Source organism: Stegodyphus dumicola, chromosome 4 (genome assembly GCF_044657685.1).
Source record: "Stegodyphus dumicola isolate Sdum_Otavi_A_Nest chromosome 4, ASM4465768v1".
Taxonomy (NCBI): Eukaryota; Metazoa; Arthropoda; class Arachnida; order Araneae; family Eresidae; genus Stegodyphus; species Stegodyphus dumicola.
The window spans coordinates 168,247,297-168,260,541 of NC_140771.1; the positions used below are offsets into that span (position 1 = coordinate 168,247,297).

The 13,245-nt window shown below is 31.0% G+C and overlaps 1 protein-coding gene across 1 annotated transcript in view; it reads left to right on the forward strand.

Annotated features, from left to right (window-relative positions):
* Nucleotides 1-9,521, forward strand: part of LOC118182997 (uncharacterized) — a 33,845-nt gene extending 24,324 nt beyond the window's left edge. The window contains exon 3 of the mRNA XM_035352392.2: nt 158-9,521. Coding sequence (XP_035208283.1) covers nt 158-2,421 — 2,264 coding nt within the window. The 3' untranslated portion in view covers nt 2,422-9,521. The remainder of the gene's footprint in view (nt 1-157) is intronic.
* The last annotated feature ends 3,724 nt before the right edge of the window (nt 9,522-13,245 follow it).

Sequence of the window (13,245 nt, forward strand, 5' to 3'; positions counted from 1 at the left end):
TTCTCAGAACTTTTTTTTTTTTTTTTTTTTTTTTTTTTTTTTTTTTTTTAGGGGAGGAGGCAGAGATAATATTTGCAGTTTTTAAATTGTCTAAAATATAAAAAGATTTTTTTAACTAAAAAATATGTTTTAAGAACTAAATATTTTCTCGTTTTAGGTAATGTTTTAGAATGCTCATGTGATGTACATGTTTTTGCATTGTATATCCAGAAAAATTCTTCTGTCAGTGAAGAAGATGTCCATTCTATCACATGTACATCTCCGTATAATGATACAGTTCTGGCAGTAGAATATGATGCCATGGGGCCATGTGAACACCCAGAGTTCTGTGAAGATCAGATTTGGAATGAAGAAGAAGATGACGATTATGATGGTACTGACAACAAATTGCTAAATGATACTGAAGTTCCTTCAAATGCTTCAATAAATTTATTAGATACAGGATTGCATGAGAAAAATGAATCTGTGTCAGATTTTAATTCATCTCATTCTTCTTCAAGTGCAATATATCATGTTGGAAATGGAAGTACTTATATTGAAAATAATACTGCAACTTCATATTTAAATACAGAAACTCCTTCACCTTTAACTGAATCCTCTGACTCATCAAATTTTGAGCAAATTAATAGCACTGCTGTTTCTGTAAACACTGAACCTATTGTGATGAAGACTGCAGAATCAAACGTAACAGATTCATCTTCGTCATTACATGATAGTTCTGGCCAATTTAATAGCACTACTGTTTCTGTTAACACAGAGCCCATTGTGATGAAGACTGCAGAATCAAATGTAACAGATTCATCTTTGTCAGTAGCTAATAGTTCTGGTCAATTTAATAGCACTACTGTTTCTGCGAACACAGGATCTATTATGATGAAGACTGCAAAATCAAATGTAACAGATTCATCTTTGACATTAGATGATAGTTCTGACCAATTTAATGGAACTGTTGCTTTAACAGACATTAAATCTATTGTGATGAAGACTACAGAATCAAATATTTTTGGCTCTACAAATGCAACAGACTCATCTCTGTCACCATATAACAGTTTTAAAAAACTTAACAGCACTACTACTTCAGTGATGGTGAGTGAAGAACTGAATGTTTCAAGTTCTGTGAATACAACCGATTCATATGTGTCATCAAATGGTAGTTTCGATCAAGTTAACACCACTACTGTTTCAACATACACAAAGCCCATTGTAACAGAGAGTTCAGAATCAAAGAGTTTAATGTCTGTGACTGAATCATTTATATCATCAAATGACAGTATAAGCTCAACTATTTTTTCTTCTGTTGCTACTGAGAATATAGCAGAGCATACTGAAGTTGTCATAAAAAAGAGTACAGAATCATATGAATCAAGTTCTGTAAATACAGTAGCATCAATTTCTTTATCAAAAAGCAGCTTAGCTACTTCCACTACTGACGATTCAAAAATAATAATAAAGCTTTTAAATTCCACACATGAAAACAAGCTGTTTTGCTTCAAATGGAATGTAGAAGGAAAACTGCCTGATGAAATCACATGCAGTGTTCGCTATACTAATGATGTTAAAGCTAAGGCAACACGTATTATTTGTTCTGAAGCCAAAAAAGAACTGCAGAAGTGCTTGAAAGTTGATGAATTGTATGAGATTTGCTTAATAATACGTGGTGGTGATAGTAAAATGGTAGGTAAACATTGTGAGAATATGTCTGGAACTCTAAGTTTTGGAAGCACAGAAATTTCAGATAGCACACCATCTGTATCTGGCAGAAAAGCCTCTACTTCAGAGATGTACATAACAGGAAAAAGAACTCATTCAACATTAAAAATTGCATCCACAGCATTAAAATCTACATATACTTTGCCTCCAAAAGTGTCATCACCAGGGAAAAACTTTTCACCCCCTTTCAGCATAGCAGCATTTGATGTTTACTTTGATCATTCTGATATTATAGTTGTAGTTTGGGAGGTGAGTAAATACGTACCAAAAACTTTATGTACCTTAATATTGAAAGTTGAATCCCAGTATTTCAATTACACAAAAATCGATTTGCCGTGTGAAAATAATTCATATAAAGTTCAACATGCGAAAGATCATGGATTATACCAAATCTGCCTGGGAAGTTCTCATAAAACAGAGGAAAATATGACCATATGTAAGCAACCATTAGCTCATTTTGATGAATTTGAGGCATCTGAAAATAAAGTGTCTGGATTCCAAAACTCTTCTGTAATAGCTTTGCTATGTTTGTTAGCTTTGGTTTTGTTGATAATAATGCTGATTATATTTAAAAACTTTTACAAGGGTTTTGAATCAGAAAAATATGATGTGTCTGCTGAAGAAGAAAAAGTGCAAAAAAGGCTTTCATTGTCTACATCACAGGAAGCTTCCGTACGTTATTCTTATATTACCAAAGAACAAATAATCTGAATTAATTTTTCATCTTCCAACAAGACTTGCAAACAAACAAACAAAAACCTCCAAAAAATTGAGTGTATTTATTTTGAATTTTATGTGAAAAATATATTATTTTCTTTTTTGTAAATTAATTTTACTATTCTGTTGAGGTAAAGGATTTTAATTTTATGAATACTGTATTTTTTTTTTTTTTTTTTTACTTTTTAACTGCTTCATAATGGTTATAAGTATGTTAATGTTTTCAGACTCTTCATTTTTCCTTCAGTGTTATGATAATTTCCTTTTAATTAGATGCAATATTTAGTATAAAATTTGGCATGTTTTCATTTGGAAATATTTGCTTCTGGCTTATATATACTTTTCCATGGATGAATTTATTTTTGCTGCATGTTGATAAATCTAAGCTTCAGAATAACATCAAGTAATTACAGTACAAACCCCAAGATTCAGAATCACCAGGACTTCAACAATTCTGGATTTTGGAAATTTTCATATTTTAGAGCATCAGTTTAAATCTGGTAAAATTATGTGTAGATATTATAAAATTAAAAATATGAGAGATTATCAATGGAGTAATGAAGCATTTGTGATTTCAAGGGAACCAAAATTTACCCCCCCCCAAAAAAAAATTAACATTTGTTTTGTTTCTTTTTTTCAAATGAGTTGTTTAAAGAATTTTGTTTTATGCAATAATACTTTCTCTTTAATTTTTTGGTGAGACATAAATTCTTGTTCAGCTTCTAGGTTTCAGTGTTCAAGACCTGTAATTGCCATGTCAAGAATTCCTATTAAGTAATCAATTGAAATTTTTTTTATTCTCATTAATCTCTATAGCACTTCCTAATTCAGCCTGTTTTAGTGAAAATGGGGATATTTTCAGATTTTAAAACCATACTGCATGTTTTACTGATCTTAATTGATTGCTGATTGGAGCATTGTCATTGCAATAAATTTGACTTCATTAACATGACGTAAGACTTCATTAACCTCGTCTTCATTTAACTTTTCTTCACATATTTCATTAGTTTCTCCCCCCCTTTCAAAGCCACTTGGTACTCTTTTTGTTTGCCATATTTCCTCGGCTTCAGGTGACACCAAATTAGTTTAGCTTCTTTCTTGACACATCCATGCTTTTCATCTAATTCCAGTTCCCCCTCCCTCTTTTACTGAAATTGATTTTTGCGATTTGGGATTTGTCAAACTATGGAACAAGCGACCATATTATTTCTTCAAGAAAAGAATGCAAAGAAATGCTTTAAATAATTACTTCAGGAAATTAAAATGTGACTTGAAGCTGAAATGGTGATACAGTAAAATTCCAAAAATCCGCAAACCTAGGAACCAGACGTTGTGCGGATTTTAGGACAGAAAAGATGAAGCATAATATTCGGACTAAAAGTGCAAAATAAATAAGGTGTATTAGATACATTTAATTAAATTATTATATACATTTTTGCAATAATTTATTATATGTATTAAATTATTATTACATATATAAATTGATTATATTATTCATTGTATTATATGTACACAGCGTTGAGGTTTGCCGATTTCGCCTCATACAAAGATTTCCGGTTTCGGATTCCGGTGTTAGAATCACTGTTGCTGTAAAATTTCAACAGCTTTTCTTTATTTTTTGGTATATCATACACAATCGTGTAGCAATTCCATACCATTCTGCTATAAATCGAGGAGTAGCTCCTGCTTCCATTTTTTGCAGAATTTGCACTTTTTGCATTACCGTCAATGCAACGTGTTTACATTTTTCAACGTTGCAAGCAGTAAAATCATGAGTTCATTTCTTATCTGCCATTGTATTAAAAAGGGCTGAAATTAAAAATATTCTTAATTTATCCACAAAATATCCGGATAAAAAAAAGGCAGCATTAAACAATCTCGTGAAATGAAGTAACAAAGCTCAGAAAATACAATCGTGAACTTGAACAAAGAGTTGAGTGAATTATCTGCTTTTTTACCTCGATGCAGATTAGAGGGAAAAAAACTTATCTTATTTATTTTAAACTTTTTTATATCAATAATTTGGTATTTCCGTTTTGACTCATTATTATTCGGTAAGTATTTTTTTTTTCGATATTTTGTACTCAATGTTGTGATTTCCGGAACCTATAAACTGAATGTTTATATTCCGAGAGGCAACACGGATTTCAGGAGTTGGCAGATTTTCGGTATTTGACTGCATTGCCTTTCTTTTCAGCTTATGACAGATTTTGCTATCCGTTAATTGAGTGATGACTTTGGCTTTGTTATCGCAATGTGAGACTTCAATTGTATCATCTTCGTTTAGCATTTCTTCACATATTCCACTATACATATGCGCAAGCATTTTTGGAGACATCTGCTGTTCTCTGATGACCTAGCAAAGCTCTACACATTAGATTTTGTATTTTTCAAGAATTTTAGGGTGGTGTTACTACTGCACTTTTTATTAAAAAGGCTCTTTTATATCTGCATTTCAGAGCATGCAAAATTCTGGTATTGAATGGGTGATTGATTTATATAAAATTTTGAGGGAAGAGTAAAACTGAGATGCTATCTTTTGCTGAAACTTATAAAGTACTTTCTTCTCCCTTTCCGTATGTCTTCGTGTTATATGGTACTGAAAAGACACTTAACAGGAGATAAATGTTAGGGGAAAAAACATGTATATTTTAAATACATACATTTTTATTTCTTTTCAAAATGCAGTTTTGACATGATATATTTTAAAACATGGAGATAAGCAGAGTCCATTTTCACAGTCGAGACAAAAATATCTGGTTTCTTTTCTGACACATTTATCGCTGTTATTCTTTTTCGAGCTACAAACAAAGCATTGCTTCGTTTATCTCACTTTTTTTTAAAGTGTCTTGCAGTCAATAATAAGGGATTCAACAAAATTTCTGCCCAACCTTTCTTTTCATTAACTGTACTATGATTTTGATTAAGTAGTCAACTAAATCGAGTCTAAAATCCAAACCAAACAAAACCACTCCACAGTGATATATTAAAAAGATGAAAGAATATTTTTTTCCTCTCCTCTTTATGGCGGGATTATTGCTGATTTGTTGATCCATTCTGTTAATACGTCTCCACAGTATTATTGTACTCCTACTTTTGGTTTCTTTCTGACCTCATTATTGTGAAGCAGCACTTCAATCTTTTAAGAATTATGTAGAGTAGATAAAAGAGTTACAGCCTTTTTATCCATCCATTTGATGATGCATACATTTTGTCTTTGGTAAGCACCAATTATGCCTTTTTTTTTAAAGATTTTTTGTACTGTAATTCTTTTGGAACATCTCTTCTGCTAAATTTGAGTGTTTCATACATATATGTTTGTCTGCTGAGAAGATTGTTTGCCAGTTGTGGAGATGTATAGTTATTATTTGTTAGGCAGTATCCTTTTCTCAATAGTGACTATGTAAAATTCATTACCACTTGAGATGACTCACATATAAAAGATTTTATGCTCAGTTGTAATCTTTTCAATTTCTATATATTGCTTCCAATGTAATCACCCTTTGAACAGCATCAAACTCTCATTGATTGTTACATATTTTTCAGGTGTATTAATTACCAGATAGCAAGAATTAAAATGCTTGATTACAGACCAGACTTTTTTTTAATTTTGGGCACTCATATGTATCAAATTCAGCATTATTAAAAAATGTGAATGAGGTGAAAATGGCGATAAGACATAATCTTTGAAAAAATAAAAAAGGCATTGATGTTGAATATCTCTTGCTCCATACATATCTGTATTGTTCAGTATCAAGCACTGTATCTATATTGCTGAATACGAAGCGTTTTCACAGTTCCTTGTAAAATATTCAAAGCAAGAAAGACTTGAAATTTGTTTTCCAACATTTGTTATCATTTTCTTGTCCTGCTATGTCTTCTTAGATTACTGTTTCAAGTACTCTTATTTGCATATTTATTAGTTTCAGAACTATCATCCAAAAATTATATTGAGAAACTGTAGTTCCACCACTTACATCAATATTCAAATGAATAGCAGGATTCACTGTGAAAGAAAATCGTGGCGGTGGTGGAGGGAGATTACTACTACCCATTCACAAATGTTACAACCCAAGTTAGGTCGTCTGAGCTTTCTGTTACCTTACCACTAGATAATTCCAATTATCAACTTTTTTAATTACCAGAATAATTTAGAGAAATTTTTGATTTGCTATCTAATCCAGTATCAAATTATATTCTGTTATGAACCACTCACTGTCACCCCTCCTTTTATTTTGAGACAAATTGGGAAGAAATACTGTTTGCAAAGCTTAATACACTGAAGACATGCAAACAAACTTGTTCAGTTCCCTGCCTAAATGAAAAGCAGTAAAACCTGTCCTTGAACTGGTTTTACAGTCCAGTCTTTCCTGAACTACTAGAAATATCTATCAGAAACACTGCAAAGCAAAAAACTAAAAAAGCCAAGCAAATCAGTGGATTGGTGTAAGAAAAATATTCTGCCCCAAGTTGTTACATGTTAAAGGAAAATAAGTCTCCTTTGAAGGCAACTGAACAGAGTTAGGGCAAAACTGTTAAATGGGTGAAAGATGGCTTATGTTGATATTTTTTGCCTTGTATGTATCCAGTACAGAAACTTCATATGCATGTTTTTGATTTTCATCAGCATTTTTGTTTGTTAAGATTTGCATAATGTTCTATTAAATTTATTTATATAAGCAGTTCGCTTAACATGCCCATATGCTACAGAGTTCTAAAGTCATGTAACCAGTATGGGTCAGGTGGCATGTTCAACTAATTATAAACCACATTGCTGCAAAAATTGAAGGGTTGGATAAAATAATTAGATAAATCAAATATATAACTATTTTAAGAAGAATAGCATTAATGTTAACAATCATGCATATTAAATTTTCAAGTAAATAAAATGTTTCTGAAAAAATACCATTGTTAAACAGATAAATTTTTGAAATTTCAACAATTAATAAAAATATACTAATGATTATTTAATTTAAGGAAAGTGTCATTTAATTGCTGAATTCACAAGCAATTTCTTTAAACATGCATAAGTACTATAGAGTTGTAAAATCATGTAATCAGGAGGTGCGTTCAGTTATTAAAAAGCACATTCCGATAGAAAGCATTTTATTTTCAGTATTGTAGTTCATTTATAGCAAGGAGAATGCTGTCAGCTACAGGAAGCATAAGCATTTTTGATCTCTTATTGGTTTTGGTGTAATATTCTTGCTGCATCAACAGATATGTTATTTAATTTGAGTTTAATGTGGATTTCCATATGCCAGTTAATGTGATTTAGCTAATTATTTTATCTTACACTTTCAATTATTATCATATATAATGCAAATTCCGAGTGAAGATTAAATGTGATTAAAATCTTACTATATTTAAACATTAACTTATTTTTTATTCATGATAATAAAAAAAAAATCTGTCTTAATTTCATTGCTGAAAGATATTTCTTTATTTATTCAGAATTTATAATTGTTTGAATTTTTTTATATTATTCAGACTTTTTTAATTAATAAAGCAACAAAATGTGAAGCCTATTTAGTATTTATGTTTTTATCTGTCTAATCAACATTTTGAAAACACATTTCTATTAAAGGTATTTTAAAGGTTTTGTTACAAGGTATGCCCATAAAGTAACCGGACAATTTCTTATAAATAAGAAAAAGATTAATAACCTTCAAATAAATTTATCTTCTTCAAAATAATCACCAGAGGAGTCTGTGCAATTTTTCAAATGTATGTTCGGGTCATAGAAACACTGTTTATAGGCATAGGAACTAGCCATTCACAAAATATGCTTAACATTTGAAATTAAAGGGCCCTTTATCATTGGTGAATATTAAATGCTTTTGCGCCCACACTTAAAGCAGTTGTACCCTCATACATTTGTGTTCTTGATAAGGATGCATCATCATATACTGTGTAAATCGTCTCTAACATTTTAGTAAGCTGTTTTTCTAATTTGTAACAAAATTTAATATTTTAATGTTATTCCATATTGAAGCAAATTTTTTTGCTTGTCTTCTCAGTAAATGAAAATGATTCTACCATTTTGATATGCAAAAGACAAAATAACCAGTTTAAAACTGCCTTTAACATTGAGTTGAGATGTCACTCTTCTTAAATATACATTTTTCTCTCAATGTTGGCTTTTAATTTATCTGGTTACTTTATGTGTTCACCTTGTATTATTAATAAATTATGCATGTATCAGGTTAATACAATAGTGGAATGCTGATTATCTAGATGCATTATTTTTTCTCTAGGTCTTTTATTACCTTCTAGATCAAGCAAAATTAAGAGTTTTAATTTTTCATCTATTTAAATAATATTAAGGTATAGTACACACATAAAGGAGAATATACCTACTACACTTTTTTAAAAAAGCTATTAAATTAATTTAAATAATTGCATATTGCTTATATTATTGCATGTTTTTACAAATTTTTTAACTTTTCATTTAAAAATTTTAAATGTGGGACATTATCAGCATTAAAATTTAATAATGTGTAGTATACTTTACTATTATAATTCTAATGTTTTGCATCAATAAAAATGATTTAGTTCAGAGAATTAGGCTATACATTTTGTTTTGAATCAATAAAAAATTATTTATTTGTTTTTTATTGATTCATTTAATACAATAAAAATATAGACAGAATTGTAAATTATTTTTATCACTTACACAAAAAAAAAACTTAATATGTTATGAAAATAAAAATATTTGAAGGTTTTAAATTGTATAATCTCAGTCAGAATAATATATGATAAACAGGAGAATAAATTTACTTCATTTTCACTGTAGTAAATACATATTTGACCTCCAATTAAAGAACAACCCAAGTATCTAGATTTTTAGAACACTTGCATGGAATGTGCTCCTAGTCAGTCTGGATATTTGGTATTCTACTGTATATATGAAGTGTATTTTGTACCATCTATTGTAATCAAATATCATTTTTTAAAGGTCTGTGCCTTATTGAATGTAAATAGTTTTTAAGATATATGTGTATAAAATGGTTTAATAAACATTCATATTTTTTGTGTAATGGCTTTTTAGACATCACCAATGTTTAAGAAGATATTAAAGAAATGTTATGCAATTTTTGTTTCTTGTTTTATGATTGTTCTAGAGGTGAGCTAAATTAATGTTTCATAGGATCAGATCAGAATTGATCTCTCATATCAAACTTTTTTTAATTAAGTATTACAGTCAAAAGTCTTTAATCCGGACTCGTCGGGACCTTCGGCGATTCCGGATTATAGATAATTAGTTTAAGTCTGGTTTGTTTAAATCGTATTTTATGAAATAAAGAGCAATTGTGATCTAAAGGGTATCAAAATTTACAAAAAAAAAAAAAAAAAAAAAAAAAAAAAAAACTTAATATTTGTTTGTTTACTTTATTAAACATTTCTTTCAACGCGCGCATGCGTAAAGCGTACATTACGCATAGTCGAAATTAGAAAATTACAACCAGAAAACTATTTGATGTGTATTCGTGATATTTATAATGACGAGGAAATTGATTTAAATAATATCAGAGTACATCGAGATGAAACACTATATTTAATAAGGAATTATAAGCCGAATAAAATAAAAACATGTGCCCTGAAGATGAGGATAGTGCTGACAGATCAACTTCCAGTTCAATACGCGCCGCGACATTTCCCCCTCCCCGCAGAGCAGCGTGAAATTGATAAACAGATTTCGGAATGGTTAGAGAAACAAATCACCTCTCTGTCACTTTCTTCATGCCTTTATCCATTTTTTGCAGCAATTCCACTTTTTGTTGAATGGACATCGAAACATGCTTTCGCTTTGTAGATCCTTTGGCAGCTCCAGAATTGGAAATTCTTTTTGACATAATCGAAAGTTCAAGCTTAGTTCTATAAAATTGCTCTAACAGTCTGCAAAAAATAATAAGCCGGATCCAATTAGAAGATTAAGGAACAACGCAATCTGCAACATTAACTGAAATAGATAATTTTAGCTTAGCTTATACCGTCGGTTATACATTAAACGCGCATGCGCAGAAAGTTTGCAGCTTTGAGGTCCGGATTATTGACGGCTGGATTAAAGACATTTGACTGTACTCTATTGCATGCTGTTCTGTTGAAGACAAGTCTGAAATAATTTTTTTTCCCAAAATGCAATTGATAACTTGTATTGTTTTTTACAAAATTTAAATCTAGGTGTAATGAACAAATTTGTGGGGAGGGGGTCACCAAATTCAAAGAAATTTATTTGACAATAAAAGATATACGGAATTTGAAGAGAATTTTGGATGTTTTTTAACATTTGCCAGGAATTTGAAATTAAACATTTCCATATTTTAATTTCGATTTTATTGCTTTCCACTTGATTTGTGTATTATGCTTGATGATTTCGAAACAGCTCAAATCGAATTTCGAAGCAAGTGTCTACGCGCAGCTAAGATGTAGTTTTTTCGGCTATCTTAGTAGTGTCTTGCATGCAATTTGTAATTGTAATACGCATCACTTATAAACTATGTTTCTTATTTCTAATCAAATTTGTTGTCAAGTAAGCACATAACATTTCCTAAGTATTGGAAAATTCAGTAGTGTCTCGAAGGATAATAAAAACAATTTTGTTTTAGTTGCAATTTTGTTCATGGTGGTTAAATAGCCCAAAATAGATACCCAATGTTCACAAGAGAAATGGGATGGATGGACCGATATCAAATAAACTTAGAGATAAACTATTAATGAAAATGCGAACAAAAATGAATCCACTTGGCTCTCTTTCTACTTCTAAAATAATTGAGTAAATATCAAGAAGAGTTTATTTTATACTGTTTTACATGTTGCATTATCAATGGAAAATGAATATCCATTGCGTGTTAAATGCAGTGAAAACTTGGCACATGGAAAGCATGAAACCTGCGAAATTAAAAACACATTTAGAAACGATACTTTTCCGTTTTGCCAGCGCAAACAATAAAGTCACCAACAATGGTACAACTGATGCCAAACGGAATATCTTCGCTGGTAACCTTTTATGCCTCATTTTCAAAACAAGTCGCAGCCATTTCTTATCAGATTGATTGTTTCTTTCAATACTGGCATACAATTACATATAATTTTTACAAGATAGTTAAATTTTATGCCCTAAGACCATTCGCGATAATTAAGCCAATTAGAATGCAATCGCACCGCTCATCCGAGAAGGCAAAATCAAGGGTTAAATTCATCAATTCTAATGAGAATGCACTAGCAAAGTAAAGCACTGCAGTTTTACATAATTTCTGAGTAAGTTATTCGTACGAATTGAAATAATTATTGCATTTAAACTTGTATTCCAAATTAAGATTTAACTTGAAATTAATGTACATAATTACTGAGAGAATTAGATTTTTGTAGCGTAGTTTATGTGAGATGAGGTCACGTGATACGAACCGGCGAGTCAGGATGTTGAACCATGAAAAATAGTAAATTCTTAATGTCTTTTTACAAATTTATTGGCTTTTTACAAAATTTTAAACTATATTAAAATGTTTATACCTTCAAAATAAAAAATTCTTAGAACTAACGTTTTTTATGTGTATACTGTATGATGTCGCCAAGAAAGTCTGCTTGGCGAGATTTGTGCCGGCGAAACGGAAAAGTACCTCAGAAACTAAACATAAAGATTTAGTAAATAAATCTGAAGAATTTTTTTAGGGAATGAGCTGAGAGCATGAAAAATTAAATGCATTTTTGAAAAAATATACAACAGTTCCTGAGAAAGCTTTACAGGCATCCTTAAAAGTTTCATATTTAATTGCAAAAGATTTAAAACCTCATACAATTGGAAAATCGCTCATTCTTCCTTAGCAATTAAAATGACATCATTTATGCATGCAGAAAAATATAGTAATGATTTAAAAACAACAGCATTATCAAAAGATACCGTTTCTTCTGTCATATCAGACACTATAGAATACAAAATCCTGTCTTTAGTATACAACTTGATGAAACTACCGACATTACTAAAATGTCTCAATTCATCGTTTATCTGAGATACGTTTTTGAAGACACACACAGATCGTCTTTTATTCTCGAGTGTCAAGATGTAGAAACATCTTTTTACTCGACTTCTGATAAAGATCGGGTGGGAAGAAAAAGAGAAGGGTGAAAGGAGTGTGGGAGGCAGATGAAAGAGAGTGAGGTCCGCACTAGCGGCGTCGAAAAAGGGGGTGTCACGTTCAGTGTTGTTATAAGATGTAGCCGCGGATGGTAAAACCGCGTCAGTTTGGCGTGAAGGAGTCAATTAAAGTTGTAATTCTTATGTGGGAAGGACGTCACAAGGGTAACGATGTTTTTCTCTGGGACGCGGGGAGTATCTGAGAGTGCTAATAAGGCTATTACTGTGGGTTTGTACTGAATAAAAGAAGTTGACCGCTAATCGTTTAATATACTCTTGAATAAGTTCGATTCGAAGGTCTCTGTGAATATAGATGTTGGGAATATACCAAGGAAGCATTGATAATTTCTCGTAGAATTTTATTTTGTAGAATTTGTAATTGTTTAATATTGGTTTTAGCTGCATGTCCCCAGATCGGTGCTGAATAAAGAAGAGCTGGGCGCAGTATGGGGCGATATAGAATTCATTTGTTTGTAGTAGATAAGTTGCTTTTTCTACCAAGAAGAGGTCGCATAGTAGCTGTGGTGATTTTAAATTTTTGTACTGCGGATCGGAAATGGGTTCTGAAGGTAAGTTTTCGGTCAAGGGTGACTCCAAGGTATTTGGTTTCATTAATCCAGTCTATTTCTTCATCAAATATTTCAGGGGGTGGAGGATAGTATTTCATGTTTCCTTTACGGAAA